Source organism: Pseudophryne corroboree, chromosome 7, assembly GCF_028390025.1.
Source record: "Pseudophryne corroboree isolate aPseCor3 chromosome 7, aPseCor3.hap2, whole genome shotgun sequence".
NCBI classification, from domain to species: domain Eukaryota; kingdom Metazoa; phylum Chordata; class Amphibia; order Anura; family Myobatrachidae; genus Pseudophryne; species Pseudophryne corroboree.
In genome coordinates this window covers 229,663,825-229,690,963 of record NC_086450.1, presented here as the reverse complement: position 1 = coordinate 229,690,963, position 27,139 = coordinate 229,663,825, and the positions used below count along the sequence as shown (strand labels likewise).

Here is a 27,139-nt window from a genome sequence, read left to right as displayed (position 1 = left end):
TATGCAGGAGCTGGTGACCACTAACCAGAGCATTGAAAACTTTTCAACAAAACACTATTAAAGGTGTCAAACAAAATACCCAGGAAGAATATTCGCTGAGGAAGGACTCAAGTTAGTTTGATAGAATTTGAGTACCCAAAAGCATGAGCCTGCAACATCGCAAGTAATTTGTTTTGATCAGCAAATTGTTCAAAGTAGCAACAGTCACACTTTTGTAACTGAGAAGGGCAGCCATAATGGGAATGATCTTTGCCAAAACCCTTAGTAGTGTGGACAAACCAAAGTGCTAAAGTTGAAAGGAACAAACATCAAAATTAAAGGAGGCTCTGATGTCAATCCCAGATTGGAACCTATATGTTCATGTCCTTGACATCAAAGGCCATCATGAAATCTACCTGTTCCATGCTATAAACGACTGATCTCAAAGACTCCATCTTGAATATGTCCAAACCATTTAGAGATATCAGTGTAAAAATCCCAAACCTTCCTATTGTTTTGGGATTCGTCAAATAAGGGCCTGAGAGACTTTCCGCAGAGAATAATGTATTGTTTGGTGTGGAGGTCTTCAGGAAACCTATATATCCCCTGATTTACTATACCTGTAAACCAGCATCTGTGGTCGAATTTAACCACGATTCCCAGAATAGAGCAAATGGCTCACACTACACAAATTCCAGGATGGACAGCATGCTAGCCATGCTTGTCAACAAGCATGAGAGCTAAACACTGGCTGTAAAATATTGTTTACCTCTCTGTGGCCTTCTGTGGGGAGATAGAGAATGATCCCCTCTCAATTCTTGCTTTTCCATAGGGATGAAAGGAGGAAAACCAAGGACCCTGAGAGCATTGAAATGCAGAAAAGAACTATATACTCCTGTGTATTAAAAAATATTATCTAGTTAAGAGTCCAAACAGGATCTCACCAAAGTATGGAAGGGGCTACAGGGTCTTCTTGAACGCAGTATCTGCCTCCATTGTGTAAAGCTAAATGGCACAGCATGCAGACACTGCTAAAGCTGAAATTATAGCCCCAATGAATCCTATATCAATGGCAGTTTCCCCAGATGCTCGGAGGTATCACAGATATAATCCACCAGATTAACAAATCTGGTGTTGGTCTGTCATATTCCAACTCTGCGTCAATAGCTCCTACTACCTCTCCAGTAAAGCGAAACAGGATCTAAGGGAGGTCCCTGCCATAGCTTAAGCCATCTAAAAATTGACCTCAATATTCCTACAGTATATATGCTATCCTGTAGGTTAGCAGAGTTCAGAATTGGAATGGTAGTAGTCTTAGAAAAATACGAATCCAATTTAGGCTACCATTTAACAGTAACCTCCCTAGGGAAATTATGGAGGCGCTGTAATATATGGGATACCTGAAAGCTGCGATCACGTACAGTAAGAATAAAAAGTTTTTTTTCTCCCCATTTTCAACAGTCTCACCTTCCTGACTTAAAGTCAGACACTCATCCAGAGCCTGGTAAACCTCTGGAAACTGCTACTTCTGTAGACTACAAGTGTGGGGGTAATCCTCTCCAAGGAAGAGGACACCTGAACTAGTATTTATACCAGGCCCTAAGCAAAGCAGGTTTGTCAGGTGCAAATGAGGTGGAGAACAGAGGAAAAGAGAGCAATATTACTTCTAGTGGCATCCGAGATCCTTATGGAAGGGACAGAGGAGGGAGTATACCTTCTCAGATCCTGCTAAAAACAAAGGAGAAAGAAACATAGAAATATAGAATTTGAGGGCAGATAAGGACCACCTGGCCCATCTAGTCTGCCCTAAAGTAGCCGTACCATACCATCCAAAAAAAGCCCAGAGAAAACCCAGCACCCCAATATTCCTCACCACTACTTCCCTGTAGACAAGTGGGTAGAAAAAGAGAAGGAACGCTGCTGCTGGTTGCAAAATAAGATTGCTGCTTTGTCTATTCTGGAGGGCTTCAACACTCATGGATGACAGCCATCCATGCCCAGTGCAGGGCTGCATTACAGGCAGTACCCATCTGGAGGAGCCAGAAGCCATTTACCTAAATAGAAATATAGAACTTGACGGCAGATAAGAACCACTTGGCCCATCTAGTGTGCCCCTTTTTTTTTTTTTTTATCCTTTAGGCAATCTCAACCCTGTTTGAACCTTAATTCTTTGTAAGGATATTCATATGCCTATCCCAAGCATGTTTAAATTGCTCTACAGTCTTAGCCGCTACCACCTCTGATGGGAGGCTATTCCACTTATCCACTACCCTTTCTGTGAAGTAATTATTCCTTAAATTCCCCCTGAACCCCCCCCCCCCCTCCAGTCTCAGTGTATCTCCTCAAGTTCTAATACTTCTCTTCCTGTGAAGAATGTTTCCCTCCTGAACTTTAAGACCCCTTTCCCTTCTCTCCTCCAAACTATACATGTTAAGATCTTTAGCCTTTCTGGGTAACCATTTTAGTTGCCCTTCTTTGTACACTCTCTAATGTATTTATATCCTTCTGGAGATATGGTCCCCAGAACAGGACACAGTATTCCAGATGGGGCCGTATCAATGACCTACACAGTGGCATTATCACTTATTTTTTCCTTCTACTGATTCCTCTCCCTATGCAACCAAGCATCTGACTTGCCTCTCTCATTGTTTTGTTGCATTGCTTTCCTGCCTTCATGTCACTTGAAATAGTGACTCCTAAATCCCTTTCTTCCTCAGTAGTTTCCATTATAGTACCCTTGATATTATATTTAGCCTTTGGGTTTTTGAGACCCAAGTGCATGATTTTGCATTTGTTTTACCCCTCCCGGTGTGTCTACCCTGTTGCATATCTGTGTATCATCTGTAAAAAGGCATACTTTCCCTTCAATTCCATTTGCAATGTCACAAACAAAGATATTAAAGAGAACTGGTCCAAGTACAGATCCCTGGGGTACTCCACTGGTAACATTTCCCTCCATAGATTGCACTCCATTTACTACAACTGTCTGTTTCCTATCCTGCAACCAGGTTCTTATCCATTTAACTGTTTTATAATCCACCCCCCACTTTCAAGTTTATTTAGCAGTCTGCGATGTGGGACAGTGTCAAATGCCTTACTAAAGTCTAGATATGCTACATCTACAGCTCCCCCTTGAGCTATTATTTTCGTCACAGAGTCAAAAAAAGTCAATAAGATTTGTTTGGCATGATCTCCCACCAGTAAATCCATGCCGTTTTGGATCCTGTAAATTGTTTGATTTAAGATATTCCACAACTCTTTCTTTTAATAGTTTTTCCATTACTTTCCCTACTACTGATGTAAGGCTTACTGGTCTGTAGTTACTTGCTTCTTCCTTGCTTCAACTTTTGTGCAGTGGAACTACATTTGCTCTTTTCCAGTCCTCTGGAATGGCACCTGTATTTAGTGACTGGTTAAATTATTCTCTTAAAGGTGTAACCAGCACATCTTTTAGCTCTTTGAGTATCCTTGGGTGTATCCCATCTGGCCCCATTGATTTATCCACTTTTAGTTTTGAAAGTTTAGTTAGGACCTTCTCCTCTGTAAATGTACTTTCATCCACCTTATTTTTATGAATGTCCTTGCAACTTAACTGTGGCCCCATCCCTTCTCCTTCTGTAGTAAATACTGAGCAAAAATAATTATTTAGGTGATCTGCTATTGACTTGTCTCCCTCCACCAAATGCTCACTCTGTCTTGTCTTATTATTCCTCCATTTGATTTTCTCCTTTCACTTATATACTTAAAAAAAAGTTTTGCCCCCTTTATCTACTGACTGTGCCATTTTCTCCTCAGCTTCTGCCTTTGCACGTCTGATCACTTTCTTAGCATCCTTCCGTTTGTCAAGATACACCTCTGTCATTATTTTGAGTCTGTTTGTATTTCCTAAAGGCCATCTTTTTTTGCTTTCACACTAGTTGATACTTCTTTTGTAAACCACACTGGCTTTCTTTTCCTGGTGCTCTGTTGCACTTAGTATTGTACTTTTCAGTTTTTCCCACATCTCCTGCACTCCTTCCAAGTTCCTCCAGTCCACCAATGAATCACTTAAACATCTCCCCATTTGCTGCACCTCCGGAGTACATTCCAGTGGCATTCCTGTTCTGATGGCCAAAGCAGTCCCATGTTAGGAGTGGGCTGTAGACATCCCCAGCTGGGATGCCATCAAAAGTGAATAAAATAAAAAATAAAAAAAAAGTGACTGCTAAAATAAAAGCAGACAAGAAAAAGCCCTGACAGCCAATTGATATAGTGTATGTAAAGTTAACTTTAACATTTAGGAAAGCCTGCATCACATTCAACAATAACAGTTCTACCAGAAATATATTTGAAATCTATTAATCCCCAATTAAATAAAATAATATACATCAAATAGAAAACACATTTGGGGAGGTAACAGGGATTGCTACATTGCAGTATCCTGTATGATTTCACCTATAGGAAAAAACAATGTGTTCCCTAATGCACACCGAGTGAAAAATATTGCTACATAATAGTCAGATAATACGGAGATCTTAGTTGCGTATATCTGCAGATATAGGGTTAAGCCCCCAGGCCGATCGACAAGGCTTCTCCGTCACTCGGCCTGGGGGCTTAACCCTATATCTGCAGATATACGCAACTAAGATCTCCGTATTATCTGACTATTATGTAGTAATATTTTTCACTCGGTGTGCATTAGGGAACACATTGTTTTTTTCCTACACAGAATTACCCCTCCCTTTTAGCACCTGAGTGACATCACAATCTGATTGAGCAGTTTACCATTTTGTGCATTGATTTCACCTATACTTTGTCTTATCAGTATGGGATCCTGGCGGTCACAAGACCAACACCAGAATACCTACAGGCAGGATCCCGGCGTTCATAATGTCGACGCCAGATTCCCGTCGGCGAGCACAGTGTGTCTGCTCGCCACGCTTCGGGCCCATGGACCATCGCAGGGCCAGAAGTTTCCCAACACCATTGCTCTGGTGGAATGTTTGCACTATAGATGCACTCACTTAGGTCACATAAAAATAAAGTAAAATCTGCACAAATTAGCATAACACTTTCTGGCCCTTTTACCTTCACAGGTCAGGTCCCTTTACTGACCAGATGACATTATCTGCAGCTAGTGGCAGCTGGTAGCTTTCAGTTAATATGGGGGAGAACAACCACATATGTCCCAAGGTGGATGTACAAATGTCAGGCTTGTTTGATAATGGCCACTCCACCTGAGTGTTGCTATAATTTTCCCAGAATATTACGATTGTGAGATACATACTAATAAACATGGCACACTACTGGAAAATCATTTGGGTTACAGTAAAAATGTACCTTATGCCTAATAGCTCACCAAATAATTTTGGGTACAGCGCACTCAAGTCTCAAACTATGGAGACCCTTGTTATTGCCTAAATTTAAAAGCAAGGTGACGTTTTCTAGAGATCAAACCTGGCATTTTGAAGCTTGGAACACATGACCTACAGTACATCACAGATTATAGAGGTAACCTATTAGTTGTCTTTATTAGACATACATAACTGAAACTGTAATGTATCTCAAGTGTAGATTTTTGATCAAATAGACAATAATACAGCTAAACAATAAAATTATGTCCCATAATTTAACACCTTATGTTGCTTTAACATATTAAGGGGGATATCCAATTAACCGCAGTAAATTACTGGGGTTAATGGATTCTTCCGGGGCTAGCCAATTAGCTTCTGACCGCACATATCAGGGATTAGGCTTCGCATGTCTGAGCAGAATCCCAGATAAGCAGCCCTCAGATACCCGTTTTTAGCAGGATAATGCATGGGACTGGGTACTTATCCTGGATCCCATGTGTTATTGGACGAATGACAGGTAATTTATCGTACAGTAAAGTCAGGCTGTACTTGGATAGCCTGATAATACTATCGGGCTAAAAAGCCAGTCTTTGTGGTGCGGTATATTATTGCCGGCTTTTGGATACTGGCCTAATGGTACTCACTGAAATTCTAGAACGGTGACTCAATATTTATTTCCACCCGCAGGAGCTTAAAATAAACATCTCCATAAAACACGCTTAGGAAATGGACAGTGAAACATTCTGTATTTAATGAAAAAGCAGAAGGATGCTCTAGAGCAATTTGTGCCATCCACACAAACACAATAGCATGTGAAGGAAATGTCCGTTACCTGTAATAAGCCTGGGATAATATCTTGCAGGATTTGGTGCAGTGACTCCTTAGAAATCCGCTCAATGACTTTAGTTTGCATTTTGATGGCAGCCAGATTGATGGGGTAGTCAGCTGTCTGGATGATGGGACAGAGAACTTTGATGCACTGCTCAGGGTGTATGGAGCTGGCGAGGGTAGATGACGCTTCCTCTGCAGCTCGTACAACCTTCAACACAGAAAGGCAACATAATACATAATCTCAACTTGTTCAGGTCATCATGATTCTCAAATTAACATTATATGCTATAACTAGGAGTCCTGGAAATTAACTCTGCACACATTAAATTTAAAATGGTGGTGTACCGAGATTTTCTTTGTGTACTAGACTATTTTTATTTATAGAAATGTGTACAGGATGACTTTATGGTTCACCAAATCATCATCTCTGTTTGGAAGTGTTTTAGTAAAAGCCTTTATCATGAGGCGTACTGTGACAAATTACATGGCCCTATGTGGGCACTGCTATTATGTAGGTTAGGACTGCTGTATCAGAGAAGCCGTGAAGTGGCCAGCAGCTAAACATGTGTTTGCAAACATTTGTGACGAATTCTCTGAATTTTATTACCAGATAGGTTCAGGGATTGTTACAGGTAATTTTCAGTGTGCGGAAGGGAATTTGGGGGTTGGGGATTTGCACCCCCCTTCCTCTTTGTCTGTTGTTTGTCTGTGACCCCTCCCCCTTCCAGCACCTGATATATAATTACCTCCAGGTATGATTGAGCAGCTTCCCAATTGTTTGTCTGCTTGTGTGCATGAGGCATTGAATGGGAGCAGCATTTGGAAGGCATGCTGTTCCTTGTAGTGCCAATGGGAGATCCTGGGGGTGGCTCCTGGGTAAGTTAGCTCTCTGTTTGGAAGTGTTTTAGTAAAAGCCTTTATCATGAGGCGTACTGTGACAAATTACATGGCCCTATGTGGGCACTGCTATTATGTAGGTTAGGGCTGCTGTATCAGAGAAGCCGTGAAGTGGCCAGCAGCTAAACATGTGTTTGCAAACATTTGTGACGAATTCTCTGAATTTTATTACCAGATAGGTTCAGGGATTGTTACAGGTAATTTTCAGTGTGCGGAAGGGAATTTGGGGGTTGGGGATTTGCACCCCCCTTCCTCTTTGTCTGTTGTTCACCAAATCATAGCAAAGAAGAATTTAATCAAGTAACATTTTGCAGAATATTAATATGAAACGCACAACATTTTCCAATACTGCTAAGTTTGTTGTTGGAAAACAAATACAATATAGTGGGAAGAAATAATACGAACAATAGTGGTTTTACAGTGGATCAAAAGCTTTCTTGAATCAAGGCACCTTAGACAGGTGCGTTTTAACAGAGGAGCGGGCCTATGTGCAGACTCCAGGTGAGCCCCGTGCTCTTCATGGCACACTATACTCTGGCTTTGTGCCAGAGTCTTTAGCGCATTCGCATGTCTCTGGAAACATGGCACCCGCCATGTTCCAGAGAGAAAAGTTCCTACTGTGCATGTGTAGCGGCCATTATGCCGGTGATTTTTATTTACTGCGGCTGCATCTCCAACGTGGTACTCCAGATAAGGTAAGTAATAAACATGAGTGCAGTATGCGCCCCCTGGACCCAGAGATTGTGCTCACTGCACACATTGCATCTATTATAGAAACGCCAATGCTCCTAGAGTATCAGCATGTTTTTCATGGCACCCCTAGAATAAAGTTTTTTTTTATTGATAAATTTGAAAAAAAATATTAAATGAAGTAAATTTTGCCTACCTGTCATCCTTAGGGTTAATTATGTGGTGGTGTACAGTTGTGCTTCTGATTATCCACATGAGTTCTGATCAGTGCTAGTGGCTGCCAATCACTTTAACTATAAATAATCTGATTTGGTCCTGGACCACCAGCCCAAGGCACCACTGCAAGAGCCTCGCAGCACTCCAGGATGCATAGGAACACAGTTTGGGAACCACTGGGTTAACACACTGCTATATCGGAATTATAAGCAACAATGCTGTAGGTACCTGGAGCTTTAAGAAAATAGGATTTTAATTACCTACCGGTAAATCCTTTTCTCGTAGTCCGTAGAGGATGCTGGGGTCCACATTAGTACCATGGGGTATACACGAGTCCACTAGGAGCCATGGGCACTTTAAGAGATTAATAGTGTGGGCTGGCTCCTCCCTCTATGCCCCTCCTACCAGACTCAGTCTAGAAACTGTGCCTGAGGAGACAGACATACTTCGAGAGAAGGAATAAACAGATAGTGGTGAGATTCACACCAGCTCACACGTATAACAAAAGGAAAGCCAAGCTAACCAACTCGGAACAATTCAGCAACGGCTGAACTAACAAACTGAACCAAGTAACAATGCAGGAATATGAAGCACTGGGCGGGCGCCCAGCATTCTCTGAAGACTACAAGAAAAGGATTTCCCGGTAGGTAATTAAAATCCTATTTTCTCTTACGTCCTAGAGGATGCTGGGGTCCACGTTAGTACCATGGGGATGTACCAAAGGTCCCAGTACAGGAGGGAGAGTGCTGAGGTTCCTGCTGAACTGATTGATCAAACTTTAGGTCCACAGAGTCCAAAGTATCAAACTTGTAGAACTTAGCAAACGTGTTCGACCCAGACCAAGTAGCTGCTCGGCAAAGCTGTAAAGCCGAGACACCCCGGGCAGCCGCCCAGGAAGAACCCACTTTACGAGTAGAGTGGGCCTTAACAGATCTTGGACACTGCAAGCCAGCCGTTGAATAAACATGCTGGATAGTGAACCTAATCCAGCGAGAAATTGTCTGCTTAGAAGCAGGACAACCAACCTTGTTGGGATCATAAAGGACAAACAGAGCGTCCGACTTCCTGTGACGAGAAGTTCTCTTTACATATATTTTCAAAGCCCTCAACACATCCAAGGACTTTGAGGTAATTGAGGAGACAGTAGCCACTGGCACCACAATAGGTTGGTTGATATGAAAAGTCGACACAACCTTTGAAAGAAATTGATGACGCCTTCTGAGCTCAGCTCTATACTGATGGAAAATCAAGTAGGGACTTTTGCATGACAATGCACCCAATCCAAGTAAGAAACCTGATGTCCACGTCCTGTAAAGGCTCGAACCAATCCGATTGCAGGAACTGCAGCACCACATTAAGATCCCAAGGTGCCGTAGGAGGCACAAACGATGGTTGAATATGCAGAACCCCTTTCAAAAACGTCAACCTCAGGAAGGGCCGGCAATTGTTTCTGGAAGAAAATGGACAAGGCCAAAATCTGGACCTTGATGGAGCCCAAGCGAAGGCCTACATCCACACCTGCTTGCAGAAAGAGGAAAAACCGTCCAAGTTGAAACTCCACCGCAGGAAACTTCTTGGATTCACACCAAGACACATACTTTTTCCAAATCCGATGGTAATGTTTGGACGTTACTCCCTTCCTAGCCTGTATCAGAGTAGGAATGACCTTTTTCGGAATGCCCTTCCGAGCTAAGATTTGGCGTTCAACCTCCATGCCGTCAAACGTAGCCACTGTAAGTATTGATAGACGAACGGCCCCTGTTGGAGAAGGTCCTTGCGAAGAGGAAGAGGCCTCGGATCCTCCAGCAGTAATTCCAGAAGATCCGCGTACCAAGCCCTTCTTGGCCAGTCTGGAGCAATGAGGATCGCCTGAACGCTTGTTCTTTTTATTAGTTTGAGAATCCTTGGGATGAGTGGAAGTGGAGGGAACACATACACTGACTGGAACACCCACGGAGTTACCAGGGCGTCCACCGCCACTGCTTGTGGGTCCCTTGACCTGGAGCAGTACCTCCGAAGCTTCTTGTTGAGGTCTATTTGAGGTACACCCCATCGGCTTGTTACCTCTGCGAATATCTACGGGTGGAGGCCCCATTCTCCTGGATGGAGATAGGGTCTGCTGAGGAAGTCCGCTCCCCAGTTGTCCACTCCCGGAATGAAGATTGCTGACAGCACCACAGCGTGCCTTTCTGCCCAGAGGAGGATTCTTTTTACCTCTGACACTGCCGCTCTGCTCTTCTTTCCGGCCAGTCAGTTTATGTAGGACACTGCCGTTACATTGTACGACTGAACCCGAACGGCCTGATCTTGCAGAAGATGAGCCGCATGTAGAAGGCCGTTGTATATGACCCTTAGTTCCAGAATGTTTATCAGAAGGATGGATTCCAGATTTGACCACTTTCCTTGGAAGTTTTCCCCTTGGGTGACTGCTCCCCAACCTCTGAGACTTGCATCCGTGGTTAGAAGTATCCAATTCTGAATCCCGAACCTGCGGCCCTCGAGTAGGCGAGAAGTTTGCAGCCACCATAGGAGTGAAATTCTGGCTTTCGGCAACAGGCGTATGCGCTAGTGCATGTGAAGATGTGATCCCTACCATTTGTCTAGGAGATCCAGTTGGAAGAACCTCGCATGGAATCTTCCGTACTGTAGAGCTTCGTAGGAGGCAACCATCTTCCCCAGAAGACAACTGCACTGATGAACCGATACCCGGGCTGGTTTCAGGACATCCCGGAACATTGATTGGATTACCAACGCTTTCTCCAGTGGTAGAAACACCCTCTGCACTTCCGTGTCGAGTATCATCCCCAGGAAAGGCAGTCTCCTTGTCGGCTCCAAATGTGACTTTGGAAGATTCAGGATCCACGCATGATCTTGGAGTAGTCTAGTTGAGAGAGCAACAACTTCTCCTTGGAAGATGCTTTTATCAGCAGATCGTCCAAATATGGAATTATGCTCACACCCTGTTTTCGGAGTAGTAACATCTCCGCCATGACCTTGGTGAATACCCTCGGTGCTGTGGAGAGGCCAAATGGCAGTGCCTGGAACGGATAGTGACAGTCCAGCAGCGCAAATCTGATAAGCCTGGTGAGGTGGTCAGATCGGAATGTGAAGGTACGCATCCTTGATATCCAGGGATACCAGGAATTCCCCCTCCTCCAGACCTGAGATCACCGCTCTCATCTAAAGAAGGTGGGAGGGGGTTTGGATTTCTTAAATTTTGTGGTCCGAAAGGACTGCAGTGTAGGGGAAGGATAAGATTTTCTAGTCGTTGGTGCTGCTGAGGGAAGAAAGGTAGACTTACCCGCAGTTGCCGTGGAGATCCATGCATCCAAAGCATCCCCAAACCGAGCATGACCTGTGAAGGTTAGGTTCTCCACACTTCTCTTGGATTCCGCATCCGCAGTACATTGGCGTAGCCAGAGTCCTCTGCGTGCCGAGACCGCCAGAAAAGTAGCTTGTGCATTCAGCATGCCAAGGTCTTTTATGGCCTCCACCATGAACCCTGCAGAATCCTCTATGTGACGTAAGAACAAATCAATGTCACTTCTATCCACAGTATTTAAGTCCTCTAGTAATGTGCCTGACCACTTTACTATGGCTTTTGAAATGCACACACAAGCAATAGTGGGCCGTAAAGCGACGCCATTAGCTGTGTATAGTGATTTGAGTGTAGTCTCAATCTTGCGGTCAGCCGGTTCCTTTAAAGCGGTTGACCCATGAACAGGTAAAACTACCTTTTTTTAACAACCTAGATACAGAAGCGTCAACTATAGGTGGGTTTTCCCACTTTTTCCTATCCTCTTCAGGAAAAGGAAAAGCAATGAGAACCCTTTTTGGGATCTGGAATTTTTCTCTGGGTTTTCCCAGGATTTTTTGAACTAAGAGTTTAACTCCTTGGAAGCCGGAAAGGTAAGCAAGGATTTCTTACTTTCTGTAAAATAAGATTCCTCCACCTGTTCAGGTACGTTCTCAGAAATGTGTAAAACATCCCTAATAGCTTCAATCATTAGTTGCACCCCTTTAGCAAGGGATGCATCCCCCCCCCCCCCCCCCCTGCATATCCCCATCACCGTCCCCTGTATCAGAGTCGGTATCAGTGTCAGCTCTCATTATCTGGGCAAGTGTACGCTTTTGTGGGTATGTAGGCGGGGTTTTTGATGAAGTAGTGGGGGCCAAATATTGTAACCCATCCACAGATTTCCTCAGAAGCTGCATCTCTTACTCAGTATGTGACATCCTTGTTGAAATCTGGGATATCATTCCACTTAAAGAATCCACCCATGGGGGTTTGGATTACAAAGGTTGAGACAGTATATTGCAGTCCTGAGTACCTGGGATAGACTCTTCAGGAGAAGATAAACACTCTGCAGCAGAGGACACAGAGTCCTTAGACATGGTAATGTGGGATACACACACAGGAAAATGTCAGACACGGTTTTCCCCAGAGTACCTTCAGAGAGTCACAGAGTTTAAGGAGCCAGCCACACAGCGCCCTTGTGAGCAGTTATAATGATAAAAGCACGGCGCTGAGTGAACAACCTTAATAGAATGATTATTACTAACAATGCGCTAGCCCCTCTCTATAACACCCTGGTACCGCAGTAACTGGACTTATCTGGAGGGTCAGCGCTCCCTGTCAGCGTTCTCTTGTATGTCTAGAGGCAGGAAAATGGCGCTGGTGAATGCTGGATCCGCTCTGAGAAGCCCCGCCCCCTGTAATGGCGCGCGGCTCCCCACACAAATTTGATTATACTGGCCGGAGGTATCTATGCTAACAGCGGGATTAGCCCGTTAGCGTCTGTGACCAGTTTAGGGTGACTGCGCTTGCCCAGGACGCCCCTCCAAACGCCTACACTTAAGTGTTGCTGAGCCTTCCCGGAGCGCAGCCCGTCAGAGCTGCGCTCCCACCCTTGTGTCGCCATACCCGCCAGCGACCCGCTAACCGGGATGCCGGCACTGTACTCGCCACCTTCTGGCTCTGTTAGGGGGTGGCGGCCGTGCTGCGGGAGTGAGAGGTCGCCTTGTGGGCTTGCGATCATCACCCTCAGGAGCTCTGTGTCCTGTCAGTGGAGATAGAGAACCATTAACTTCTAGAGTTGGTTCCTACTCCCCACCTAAGTCCCACAAAGCAGGAAGGCTGTAGCCAGCAGCCTTCCTGTACCTAATGTTCTAATGAAATAAAAAAAATAAGAAAACTCCTAAGAGCTCCCCTAGCTGTGACCGGCTCCTCCGGGCACATTTTCTAAACTGAGTCTTGTAGGAGGGGCATAGAGGGAGAGGACAGCCCACACTATTCATCTCTTAAAGTGCCCATGGCTCCTAGTGGACCTGTCTATACCCCATGGTACTAATGTGGACCCCAGCATTCTCTAGGACATAAGAGAAATATTAAGAAACCTAGAATGGTGTATAGTAACTTTTACTAAGTAACTGACCATTATACAGCTGTGAGTACAAAGCAAAGTAAAAGATTCACTAATGACAGATCAATGCAATAGGCATGAATGTAGCAACGACTTTGATGACCTCCGATCAGTGACAAGGAATAAAGGCAGTGCATCCGCCCTACAGTGTAAACAGCCCATAAACCTTGAAACCAATCTCCATTTTAAAAATAGCAGTCCAAGGAATTGGAGATCTGAAATACTTTTACTGCAATTTTCACAGGTTTAACTACTTTACATATAAAGGCTTAAAAGGCAAAGCAATAAAAGTACACAACATAAAATTGCACTTAAGTGGAATCATCCGAATTTCCTAATTACATTTATACGTATTGGTTTATATTTCTAAGAAAATTCTGTGTGTAGTGACTGTTCTTCATGATCATCAAAACATCTCAAGAAACAGTAAATTGCGATAGGGCTGTATCAGTTACTGTGTCTGATACCAGCTCATTAAGTGAACAGTTATTGACAACTACATAAAAGATTAACAAGATTATATAAACTGAAGACACAGCAAAAAGAAAAAAAAAATGTAAATCCTTAAATGACTATTTGATCCACCTAGCCTGCTAATTTTATATTTGTTCACACAAATATTCACTTACAGATGTGTCCATCTTTGCTCCGTGCACTACAAGTCAGGTTAGACATAACGGGTTTGTGCAGTGTGAATCAGTAACGCCGTGCATCTTTTTTTGTGTTGTTTTAATATAGTAATGTAATAGGACGCACAAGCAGCTTCTGCTGATTAAAACAATGTTGCCTATATTCTGTGCGTGACTGCATCTGTATTTGCATACAAAATGCTATGCTTCAGTGTTTTCATGGAAAACACTGTAATGTGGAATTTCTGATGCAGATAGAGCTGCAATTACCCACAGAATATAGTATAGGGTTTTTTGGTAATGCGCTGATGTATCTGACATCCTGAGGAAGCCTGCACAAGGCAAAACGCGTAGAGCACAGATCACATCAATACCAAGAAGTACCGCAAAGCGATGAAAGCGGACTGATCGGAGGTTCTGCAAACAGACACCCCAAACCATACGAGTGGACAATCCCTTAACTAAACAGCACCAAGCAGCATAGTGCGCAAAAAGTACAGAGAGAGCAGAAAGTAGGACCTTAAATCTAATTTCATATTAAATAAACGTGAGCTCTAAAAGGGAAAGCAGCTATGCCGCATCAGCTGACTCTTAACTAATAATTCATTACATCGAATTCTGCATTCACTGAGGATATCAGGTACTACACAGATGGATTAAGGACTGCATCCACTGTGTATTCTCTTGTATACCTGCATATATTGGCAGGGACTGTACCCATCCATAATTGACTTAATACAGATATATGTTACATGTTTTTTTTTTTGTCTTAGTGTACCGGTATTAGGAATCACACACTCCCATTTTTAGGACCATACATCATTATATTTTTTAATTGTATGTACAAATAACTAGAATAACCCTTTTCTAATTATACCAGCAATAAAGTAAACCTTTTTTAATTGACTTGCGTGTATCCTGTACCTTCTTTCAAGTATTGGGTGTGCGCTGGGAGCCTCCCCCCTTTTTTTAAGCTACACACAGAATATAGGCTTGCCGCATATAATTTAAATCAGCAGAAACTGCTTGTGTGTCCTTATACATTACTTTGCGTCATCGATGCATTTTTTCGAGAAAAAAAAGGCAAAAAAAGAAAAAAAAAAGCTTGATGCTATAGAGGCCCACCACGGCATGGCACGACTTCAAGGGCTGTTTAGAGTGACTGCAGCAAGGATTTAAGAGGACAGATCTGTAAATAATTTGTCTTTTCACGCATTATAGGGAAGAAGATGCACTCAATAAAACTACAGCTCCCAGCAGCCCTTAGAGCTGGAGTGCTTCGGCGGTTTATTTAGTGCATCTTCTTCCCTGTAATGCGGTGCGTTGGGACACCGGCGCTAACAATAGTGACTGGCTGGCAGAATTGACTGACTGGCTCAATCAATGTAAAAGGTGAGTGCTGTGCAGTGTCAGTGACAATGCACACCCACTGTACAGCACGGGTGGTATTCATGTGACCGCCGGTCAGCTGACCGACAGTCACATGACCTCCTCCATCAGCCCGACGGGTCACTATCCCGATGGTCGGGGACTATTTCCACTCGTGAGTGTCCACGACACCCATAGAGTGGGAATAGAACCCGTGGCGACCGCAGGTCGCCACCGAGCCCGCAAGGGGCTTGCTGCACTCGCCCGTCCCCGCCGGGATCCCGGCGTCGGTATGCTGCCGGTATCCCGGCGTCGGTAAGCTGACCGGCGTTCAGCAGTACTACACCCGTACAGAACAGCACGGTCACCTTTTACATTGATTCAGCGTCCAGACATTACCCACCGCGATATCACCCACTCTATCCATTACATTAGCCATCTCGGGGCTTCCAAGCCGGCAGCCCGGGGTGCTGAGTTGCGCAGTCAGGGCCTCTGGGGATCTGTGCGTGGCTGTGGCGGGAAGGCACTTCTGTGACATCACGTGCAGAGGAGGCTCCGGGGCTCAGAGAGTATGCGGCGCAGGGAGGGCTATGTAAGCCTTCTGCTGCGCCGCTTTCATACACATCTATGCCAGTGGCCGCAGCTGCACCGCGGCTAGGGAGTGGGGATTGTTGATGTCAGAGGGGGCAGGCGGACTGGTAGCAGGACATAAGACGCTGCAGTAAAAGGTTTTTTCCCCCCCTATCTACAGCGCAGAGACTTGCTTCATACCCTCCAACTGTACCTTTTTGGCCAGTACAGTACCTTTTTTTATGGTTTGTACCGGTTTTTGGCTCTCCAAACTTCCACTGAAAGTATAGGAAAGCCAAGCCCCTTTACCAGTGACCACGCCTCCTTTTTGAATTTGTACCGATTTTTAGGTGTAAATTGTTGGAGGGTATGTTGCTGCAGATGCAGTGGGCCTATTGTGGACCTGAAGCTGCAGCTCCATAAGCCCCATTGTTAATCCTGCTCTGGGAACACACAGCAGCCAAAGTGCAGAGCCTCCCATTGGATGTAACCTGTGTGGGAGGGAGTTTCTCGCCCAATCAGCTGTGGACTGGGTGTTATAGACCTGCTGCTAACCCAATGAGAGCTCCTAGCCACGTCCAGCGTTATACACACAGGCACAGAGTCACAGATCTGGGCTATTATATAGTAGATACAAATTAATAACTATAAAACAAAATAGAAACAATTGCACACTAAGGAGCAGCCACAACAGGAATTATCAAGAATGTGTCACCATACACATCACAATGACAAAGCAAAAATATACACAGATAAGACCCTTTGTGGCGCTTACTCCGCAGAAGGTCCTCGTCTGATTGGATGCCAAAACAAATGAAAAAAAGAAATATAATGTAATTCAAATCATATAGACAACAGTTTATGTAATATATGTCGCTCAAAGTGACTTCATGCAGCATGAGCATTCATTTGAGCTCGCTACCCCGGGGGTAGCATGGGCGCCCAACCCTTTACGCAGCTAAACCTGATTACTATGGCTGCGATAATAAGAATTTACTTACCGATAATTCTATTTCTCGGAGTCCGTAGTGGATGCTGGGGTTCCTGAAAGGACCATGGGGAATAGCGGCTCCGCAGGAGACAGGGCACAAAAAGTAAAGCTTTAGGATCAGGTGGTGTGCACTGGCTCCTCCCCTCATGACCCTCCTCCAAGCCTCAGTTAGGTACTGTGCCCGGACGAGCGTACACAATAAGGAAGGATTTATGAATCCCGGGTAAGACTCATACCAGCCACACCAATCACACTGTACAACCTGTGATCTGAACCCAGTTAACAGTATGATAACAGCGGAGCCTCTGAAAGGATGGCTCACAACAATAATAACCCGATTTTTGTAACTATGTACAAGTAATGCAGATAATCCGCACTTGGGATGGGCGCCCAGCATCCACTACGGACTCCGAGAAATAGAATTATCGGTAAGTAAATTCTTATTTTCTCTATCGTCCTAGTGGATGCTGGGGTTCCTGAAAGGACCATGGGGATTATACCAAAGCTCCCAAACGGGCGGGAGAGTGCGGATGACTCTGCAGCACCGAATGAGAGAACTCCAGGTCCTCCTTAGCCAGGGTATCAAATTTGTAGGATTTTACAAACGTGTTTGCCCCTGACTAAATAGCCGCTCGGCAAAGTTGTAAAGCCGAGACCCCTCGGGCAGCCGCCCAAGATGAGCCCACCTTCCTTGTGGAATGGGCATTTACATATTTTGGCTGTGGCAGGCCTGCCACAGAATGTGCAAGCTGAATTGTATTACACATCCAACTAGCAAAAGTCTGCTTAAAAGCAAGAGCACCCAGTTTGTTGGGTGCATACAGGATAACAGCAAGTCAGTTTTCCTGACTCCAGCCGTCCTGGAACCTATATTTTCAGGGCCCTGACCACATCTAGCAACTTGGAGTCCTCCAAGTCCCTAGTAGGCGCAAGACACCACAATAAGCTGGTTCAGGTGAAACACTGACACCACCTTAGGGAGAGAACTGGGGACGAGTCCGCAGCTCTGCCCTGTCCGAATGGACAAACAGATATGGGCTTTTTTGAGAAAAAAACCACCAATTTGACACTCGCCTGGTCCAGGCCAGGTCCAAGAGCATGTTCACTTTCCATGTGAGATGCTTCAAATCCACAGATTTGACTGGTTTTAAACCAATGTGTTTTGAGGAATCCCAGAACTACGTTGAGATCCCACAGTGCCACTGGAGGCACAAAAGGGGGTTGTATATGCAATACTCCCTTGACAAACTTCTGGACTTCAGGAACTGAAGCCAATTCTTTCTGGAAGAAAAATCGACAGGGCCGAAATTTGAACCTTAATGGACCCCAATTTGAGGCCCATAGACACTCCTGTTTGCAAGAAATGCAGGAATCGACCGAGTTGAAATTTCTTCGTGGGGCCTTCCTGGCCTCACACCACGCAACATATTTTCGCCACATGTGGTGATAATGTTGTGCGGTCACCTCCTTTCTGGCTTTGACCAGGGTAGGAATGACCTCTTCCTGAATGCCTTTTCCCTTAGGATCCGGCGTTCCACCGCCATGCCGTCAAACGCAGCTGCGGTAAGTCTTGGAACAGACATGGTACTTGCTGAAACAAGTCCCTTCTTAGCGGCAGAGGCCATAAGTCCTCTGTGAGCATCTCTTGAAGTTCCGGGTACCAAGTCCTTCTTGGCCAATCCGGAGCCATGAGTATAGTTCTTACTCCTCTACGTCTTATAATTCTCAGTACCTTAGGTATGAAAAGCAGAGGATGGAACACATACACCGACTGGTACACCCACGGTGTTACCAGAACGTCCACAGCTATTGCCTGAGGGTCTCTTAACCTGGCGCAATACCTGTCCCGTTTTTTTGTTCAGACGGGACGCCATCATGTCCACCTTTGGTAATTCCCAACGGTTTACAATTATGTGGAAAACTTCCCCATGAAGTTCCCACTCTGCCGGGTGGAGGTCGTGCCTACTGAGGAAGTCTGCTTCCCAGTTTCCATTCCCGGAATGAAACACTGCTGACAGTGCTATCACATGATTTTCCGCCCAGCGAAAAGTCCTTGCAGTTTTTGCCACTGCCCTCCTGCTTCTTGTGCCGCCCTGTCTATTTACGTGGGCGACTGCCGTGATGTTTTATCCCACTGGATCAATACCGGCTGACCTTGAAGCAGAGGTCTTGCTAAGCTTAGAGCATTATAAATTTACCCTTAGCTATATTTATGTGGAGAAAAATCTCCAGACTTGATCACACTCCCTGGAAATTTTTTCCTTGTGTGACTGCTCCCCAGCCTCTCGGGCTGGCCTCCGTGGTCACCAACATCCAAAACTGAATGCCGAATCTGCGGCCCTCTAGAAGATGAGCACTCTGTAACCACCACAGGAGAGACACCCTTGTCCTTGGATATAGGGTTATCCGCTGATGCATCTGAAGATGCGATCCGGACCATTTGTCCAGCAGATCCCACTGAAAAGTTCTTGCATGAAATCTGCCGACTGGAATTGCTTCGAAGGAAGTCACCATTTTTTTACCATGGCCCTTGTGCAATGATGCACTGATTTTAGGAGGTTCCTGACTAGCTCGGATAACTCCCAGGCTTTCTCTTCCGGGAGAAACACCTTTTTCTGGACTGTGTCCAGAATCATCCCTAAGCACAGGAGACTTGTTGTCGGGATCAGCTGCGATTTTGGAATATTTAGAATCCACCCCTGCTGTTGTAACAGTATCCGAGATAGTGCTACTCCGACCTCCAACTGTTCCCTAGACTTTGCCCTTATCAGGAGATCGTCCAAGTAAGGGATAATTAAGACGCCTTTTCTTCGAAGAAGAACCATCATTTCGGCCATTACCTTGGTAAAGACCCGGGGTGCCGTAGACAATCCAAACGGCAGCGTCTGAAACTGATAGTGACAGTTCTGTACCACGAACCTGAGGTACCCTTAGTGATAAGGGCAAATTTGGGACATGGAGGTAAGCATCCCTGATGTCTCGGGACACCAGATAGTCCCCTTCTTCCCGGTTCGTTATCACTGCTCTGAGTGACTCCATCTTGATTTGAACCTTTGTAAGTGTTCAAATTTTTTTAGATTTAGAATAGGTCTCACCTAGCCTTCTGGCTTCAGTACCACAATATAGTGTGGAATAATACCCCTTTTGTTGTTGTAGGAGGGGTAATTTAATTATCACCTGCTGGGAATACAGCTCGTGAATTTTTTCCCATACTGCCTCCTTGTCGGAGGGAGACCTTGGTAAAGCAGACTTCAGGAGCCTGCGCAGGGGAAACGTCTCGACATTCCAAACTGTACCCCTGGGATACTACTTGTAGGATCCAGGGGTCCTGTACGGTCTCAGCGTCATGCTGAGAGCTTGTCAGAAGCGGTGGAACGCTTCTGTTCCTGGGAATGGGCTGCCTGCTGCAGTCTTCTTCCCTTTCCTCTATCCCTGGGCAGATATGACTCTTATAGGGACGAAAGGACTGAAGCTGAAAAGACGGTGTCTTTTTCTGCAGAGATGTGACTTAGGGTAAAAACGGTGGATTTTCCAGCAGTTGCCGTGGCCACCAGGTCCGATGGACCGACCCCAAATAACTCCTCTTCCTTTATACGGCAATACACCTTTGTGCCGTTTGGAATCTGCATCACCTGACCACTGTCGTGTCCATAAACATCTTCTGGCAGATATGGACATCGCACTTACTCTTGATGCCAGAGTGCAAATATCCCTCTGTGCATCTCGCATATATAGAAATACATCCTTTAAATGCTCTATATTTTTAGTCAGGGAATCCGACCAAGCCACCCCAGCTCTGCCCATCCAGGCTGAGGCGATCGCTGGTCGCAGTATAACACCAGTATGTGTGTATATACTTTTTATGATATTTTTCCAGCCTCCTGTCAGCTGGCTCCTTGAGGACGGCCCTATCTATAGACGGTACCGCCACTTGTTCTGATAAGCGTGTGAGCGCCTTATCCACCCTAAGGGGTGTTTCCCAACGCGCCCTAACTTCTGGCGGGAAAGGGTATACCGCCCATATTTTCTATCGGGGGGAACCCACGCATCATCACACACTTCATTTAATTTATCTGATTCAGGAAAAACTACGGTAGTTTTTTCACATCCCACATAATACCCTCTTTTGTGGTACTTGTAGTATCAGAAATATGTAACCCTCCTTCATTGCCCTTAACGTGTGGCCCTAATAAGGAATACGTTTGTTTATTCACCGTCGACACTGGATTCAGTGTCCCTGTCTGTGTCTGTGTCGACCGACTAAAGTAAACGGGCGTTTTAAAACCCCTGACGGTGTTTTTGAGACGTCTGGACCGGTACTAATTGTTTGTCGGCCGTCTCATGTCGTCAACCGACCTTGGCGCGTGTTGACATTATCACGTAATTCCCTAAATAAGCCATCCATTCCGGTGTCGACTCCCTAGAGAGTGACATCACCATTACAGGCAATTGCTCCGCCTCCTCACCAACATCGTCCTCATACATGTCGACACACACGTACCGACACACAGCACACACACAGGGAATGCTCTGATAGAGGACAGGACCCACTAGCCCTTTGGAGAGACAGAGGGAGAGTTTGCCAGCACACACCAAAAACGCTATAATTATATAGGGACAACCTTATATAAGTGTTTTCCCTTATAGCATCTTTTTTATATATTTCTAACGCCAAATTAGTGCCCCCCCTCTCTGTTTTAACCCTGTTTCTGTAGTGCAGTGCAGGGGAGAGCCTGGGAGCCTTCCCTCCAGCCTTTCTGTGAGGGAAAATGGCGCTGTGTGCTGAGGAGATAGGCCCCGCCCCTTTTTCGGCGGCCTCGTCTCCCGCTCTTAACGGATTCTGGCAGGGGTTAAATATCTCCATATAGCCCCCGGAGGCTATATGTGAGGTATTTTTAGCCAAAAAAGGTTTTCATTTGCCTCCCAGGGCGCCCCCCTCCCAGCGCCCTGCACCCTCAGTGACTGCCGTGTGAAGTGTGCTGAGAGGAAAATGGCGCACAGCTGCAGTGCTGTGCGCTACCTTAAGAAGACTGAGGAGTCTTCTGCCGCCGATTCTGGACCTCTTCTCGTTTCAGCATTTGCAAGGGGGCCGGCGGCGAGGCTCCGGTAACCATCCAGGCTGTACCTGTGATCGTCCCTCTGGAGCTAATGTCCAGTAGCCAAGAAGCCAATCCATCCTGCACGCAGGTGAGTTCACTTCTTCTCCCCTAAGTCCCTCGTTGCAGTGATCCTGTTGCCAGCAGGACTCACTGTAAAATAAAAAACCTAAGCTAAACTTTTCTAAGCAGCTCTTTAGGAGAGCCACCTAGATTGCACCCTTCTCGGCCGGGCACAAAAATCTAACTGAGGCTTGGAGGAGGGTCATGAGGGGAGGAGCCAGTGCACACCACCTGATCCTAAAGCTTTACTTTTTGTGCCCTGTCTCCTGCGGAGCCGCTATTCCCCATGGTCCTTTCAGGAACCCCAGCATCCACTAGGACGATAGAGAAAAGGGGGATTACTTTAGAAAGGGGATTGGGCGTAATATATCATTTGAATACCGCACATAGTGTTATAACTAGAGATGAGCGGGTTCGATTTAACTCGGTTCCCAAAACGGCATCTTATTGGCTCACGGATGTCTCTTGTATTGGATAGCCAATAAGATGCCGTTTTGAGAACCAATAATTTACAACAGTTGCAGATTTATAAAGTAGATGGGCTAGTTTACTCTTTTGATATAAAAAGGTTATAACAAATGTTTTCTTTAGAACTTGCACTATTATAAAACATTCACCTCAGACTCCTCAATAATATAGCAAGTCATTGTGACTGAATACTATCTCTATCCTCACAGCTAGTATAGGGCGCCCGCAATGCTCACTGAAAACATGATGCTCTAAAAAGCATGTGGAAAATGTATATAATAAATTATAAAGGGAAGAACTTGGTCTCAGAAATTCCTGACTTTGAGGCACAGCTGTAGGGGATGCGGTCAACATCCCGCTGGACGGGATCCCGGCGGTCGAAATACTGACGCCGGAATCCCGACCACCACAATCCCGACATATTCTCCCTCCGTGGGTGTCCACGACACCCATAGAGGGAGAATATAATAGTGTGCCGAGCGTAGCGAGGCACCGTGCCCCCAGCGTGGCGAGCGAAGCGAGCCCGCAAGGGGCTGCTTTCCGCTCACCACCCCTGTCGGGATTGTGTGGTCGGGATTCCGGCGTCGGTATTTCGACCGCCGGGATCCCGTCCAGCGGGATTACGTACTGATCCCAGCTGTAGGTGTATACATTTTCACAGGATGCCTGAATTTTTAAGGCAATTAGGTATTTATTTAGTGTGGTTTCTGAGCAGCAATCTAATGTGTGCAATATGTTTAATCTGAGATTATAATTTGGGTAAAATACAGTCAGTCATTTTTGTAGGTCAACATGGGAAGAAAACTGAACTGTGGCCAGGCCCTGTTTAGGAGAGTCTGCCAACTACATGTACCTTACCGAGTGAGTCCTTGGTAATAAGGAAACTCAGACGAGAGAACAGTTTGTGCACAACCAGGACAATCCTATCTGCAGCACAAAAACAAATAACACCAGTACTACTGTATGTACAATGTACTATTGTGGAACAAAAACACAGTCAGAATCCCTAAGTATAAACACTACACTTGTTTGAGATATGGAACATACACAATGTTGGGATATAACATGTTTCCTTAAGAAAGCAGTATTAAAGATAATAGGATTTTAATTACCTACCGGTAAATCCTTTTTTCGTAGTCCGTAGAGGATGCATTTAGTACCATGGGGTATAGACGGGTCCTTTTGGAGCCACTGGCACTTTAAGAGTTTAATAGTGTGGGCTGGCTCCTCCCTCTATGCCCCTCCTACCAGACAGTCTAGAAACAGTTCCCGAGGAGACGGACATACTTCGAGAGAAGGAAATACACAGTTAGTGGTGAGATTCACACCAGCTCACACACAACAAAAAAGCCAAGCTAACCAACTTGGAACAATTCAGCAATGGCTGAAATAACAATACTGAACCAAGTAACAATGCAGGAATACGAAGTACTGGGCGGGCACCCAGCCTCCTCTGGTACCATGGGGATGTACCAAAGCACCCAGAATGGGAGGGAGAGTGCTGAGGTTCCCGCAGAACAGATTGACCAAATTTTAGGTCCTCAGAGGCCAAAGTACCGAACTTGTAGAACTTAGCAAACGTGTTCGACCCAGACCAAGTAGCTGCTCGGCAAAGCTGTAAAGCAGAGACACCCCGGGCAGCCGCCCAAGAAAAACCCACTTCACGAGTAGAGTGGGCCTTAACAGATGTTGGACACTGCAAGCCTGCTGTAGAATAAGCATGCTGGATAGTAAACCTGATCCAGCGAGAGATCGTCTGCTTAGAAGCAGGACACCCAACCTTGTTGATATCATAAAGGACAAATAAAGCGTCCGACTTCCTGTGACGAGAATTTCTTTTCACATAAATTTTCAAAGCCCTCACCACATCCAAGGACTTTGAGGTAAATGATTCAGTAGCCACTGGCACCACAATAGGTTGGTTACTGACACAACCTTTGGAAGAAATTGCTGACGCGTTCTGAGCTCAGCTCAATCTTCATGGAAACTCAATTAGGGGCTCAGACACACGTCTAGCAGATGCTAATGCCAACAGTGTGACCACCTTCCAAGTAAGAAACTTGACGTCCACCCCCTGCAAAGCGTAGGCCCACATCCACACCTACTTGCAGAAAGAGGAGAAACCATCCCAGTTGAAACTCCACCGTTGGAAACTTCTTGGATTCACACCAAGACACATACTTTTTCCAAATCCGATAGTAATGTTTAGACGTAACTCCCTTCCTAGCTTGTATCAGGGTATGAATCAACCTTTTCGGAATGCCCTTCCGAGCTAAGATCTGGCGTTCAACCTCCGTGCCATCAAACGTAGCCACGGTAAGTCTTGATAGGCGAACGGACCCTGTTGCAGAAGGTCCTCGCAAAGAGGAAGAGGCCTCGGATCTTCCAGCAGTAATTTCAGAAGATCCGCGTACCAAGCCCTCCTTGGCCAGTCCGGAGCAATGAGGATCGCCTGAACTCTTGTTCTTTTTATTAGTTTGAGAATCCTTGGGATGAGTGGAAATGGAGGGAACACACACACTGACTGGAACACCCTCGGAGTTACCAGTGCATCCACCGCCACTGCCTATGGGTCTCTCGACCTGGAGCAGTACCTCCGAAGCTGCTTGCTGAGGCGAGAGGCCATCATGTCTACCTGAGGTACACCCCATCGGCTTTTTACCTCTGCGAATACCTCCGGGTGGAGGCCCCATTCTCCTGGATGGAGATCGTGTCTGCTGAGGAAGTCTGCTTACCAGTTGTCCACTCCCGGAATGAAGATTTCTGACAGTGCCACCGCGTGTCTTTCTGCCCAGAGGATGATTCTTGCTACCTCTGACATTGCAGCACTGCTCTTCGTTCCGCCCTGTCTGTTTATGTAGGACACTGCTGTGACGTTGTCCGACTGAATCTGAATGGCTTGATTTTGCAGAAAATGTGCCGCTTGTAGAAGGCAGTTGTAAACGGCCATTAGTTCCAGAACGTTTATTGGAAAGAGAGATTCCTGACTGGAGCACCTTCCGTGGAAGTTTTCCCCTTGGGTGACCGCTCGCCAACCTCTGAGACTTGCATCCGTGGTTAGAAGGATCCAATTCTGAATCCCGAACCTGCGGTCCTCGAGTAGGTGAGAAGTTTGCAGCCACCAGAGGAGCGAAATTCTGGCTTTTGGCGACTCGGAATGTGAAGGTATGCATCCTTGATATCCAGGGATACCAGGAATCCCCCCTCTTCCAGACCTGAGATCACCGCTCTCAGAGACTCCATCTTGAATTTGAACTCACTCAAGTAGGGGTTCAAGGACTTTTAGGTTAATATCGGCCTTACCGAACCATCCGGTTTCGACACCAAAAATAGGTTTGAGTGAAAACCCTTGTGTATTAGTTGAGGGGGAACTGAAACAATAACATTTGTTTGAACCAATTTTTGAATGGCTTCCGATAGCACATTCTGTCAGCGAAACTGGTAAGCCTGACTTGAAGACTCTGTGAGGTGGGATTTTCTGAAACTCCAGTCTGTAGCCCAGGGTAACAATATCTGTCACCCAGGGGTCCAGGCATGATGTCGCCCAGATGTGAATTTTTTTAGTCTCGCTCCCACCTGCCCGATCCCCAGGCTGGGAGGTCCCCCGTCATGCTGAAGATTTTGAGGAATTGGAATCTGGTTTCTGTTCCTGAGAACCTGTTGGTGCAGGTTTTCTGGATTTTCCCCGACCACCCCTGAAGAAGGTGGACAGGGTTTTGGATTTTTTAAATTTTTCGGTCCGAAAGGACTGCAGTGTAGACGTAGGATAAGATTTGCTAGTTGGCGGTGTTGCTGAGGGGAGAAAGGTTGACTTACCCGCAGTTGCCGTGGAGATCCACGCATCCCCAAACAGAGCCTGATCTGTGAAGGGTAGGTTCTCCACAATTTTCTTGGATTCTGCATTGGCAGTCCATTGGCGTAGCCAGAGTCTTCTGTGCACCGAGACTGCCATGGCCGTAGCCCTCGCATTCAGCATACCAAGGTACTTCATGGCCTCCATCATGAACCCAGCAGAATCCTGTATGTGACGCAAAAACAATTCAATGTCACATCTATCCATAGTATCTAAGTCCTCTAGTAATGTGCCGGACCACTTTACTATGGCCTTAGAAATCCACGCACAAGCAATCGTGGGCCTTAATGCCACACCTATAGCAGTGTAAAGAGATTTGAGCGTAGTCTCAATCTTGCGGACAGCTGGCTCTTTTAAGGCGGTTGAACCAGGGACAGGAAAAACCACCTTTTTAAGACAACCTAGATACAGAAGAGTCTACTATAGGCGGGTTTTCCCACTTCTTTCTATCCTACTCAGGGAATGGGAAAGCAATACAAATTCTTTTAGGGATCTGGAATTTTTTCTCTGGGTTTTCTCAGGATTTTTCAAAGAAAGAATTTAACTCCTTAGAAGCAGGGAAGGTGAGCGAGGATTTCTTATTATCCGTAAATATACGTTATGGTAAGAACTTACCGTTGATAACGTGATTTCTCTTATGTCCACAGGTATCCACAGGATAACATTGGGATATGCCGGAGCGACAGCGGAAATGGCACCAAACGGTCACAAGCTTTCTGGCCTCCCAGGATG

General features: G+C 45.7%; 1 protein-coding gene across 34 annotated transcripts in view; it reads right to left on the bottom strand.

The window, feature by feature from the left end:
• CLASP1 (cytoplasmic linker associated protein 1) overlaps window positions 1-27,139 on the bottom strand; it is a 773,091-nt gene that overhangs the window by 35,079 nt on the left and 710,873 nt on the right. For all 34 annotated transcript variants that reach the window (XM_063933995.1, XM_063933998.1, XM_063934002.1 and 31 more), the window contains one exon: window positions 6,145-6,351. In XM_063933995.1, the coding sequence (XP_063790065.1) occupies window positions 6,145-6,351 (207 nt within the window). The remainder of the gene's footprint in view (window positions 1-6,144; window positions 6,352-27,139) is intronic.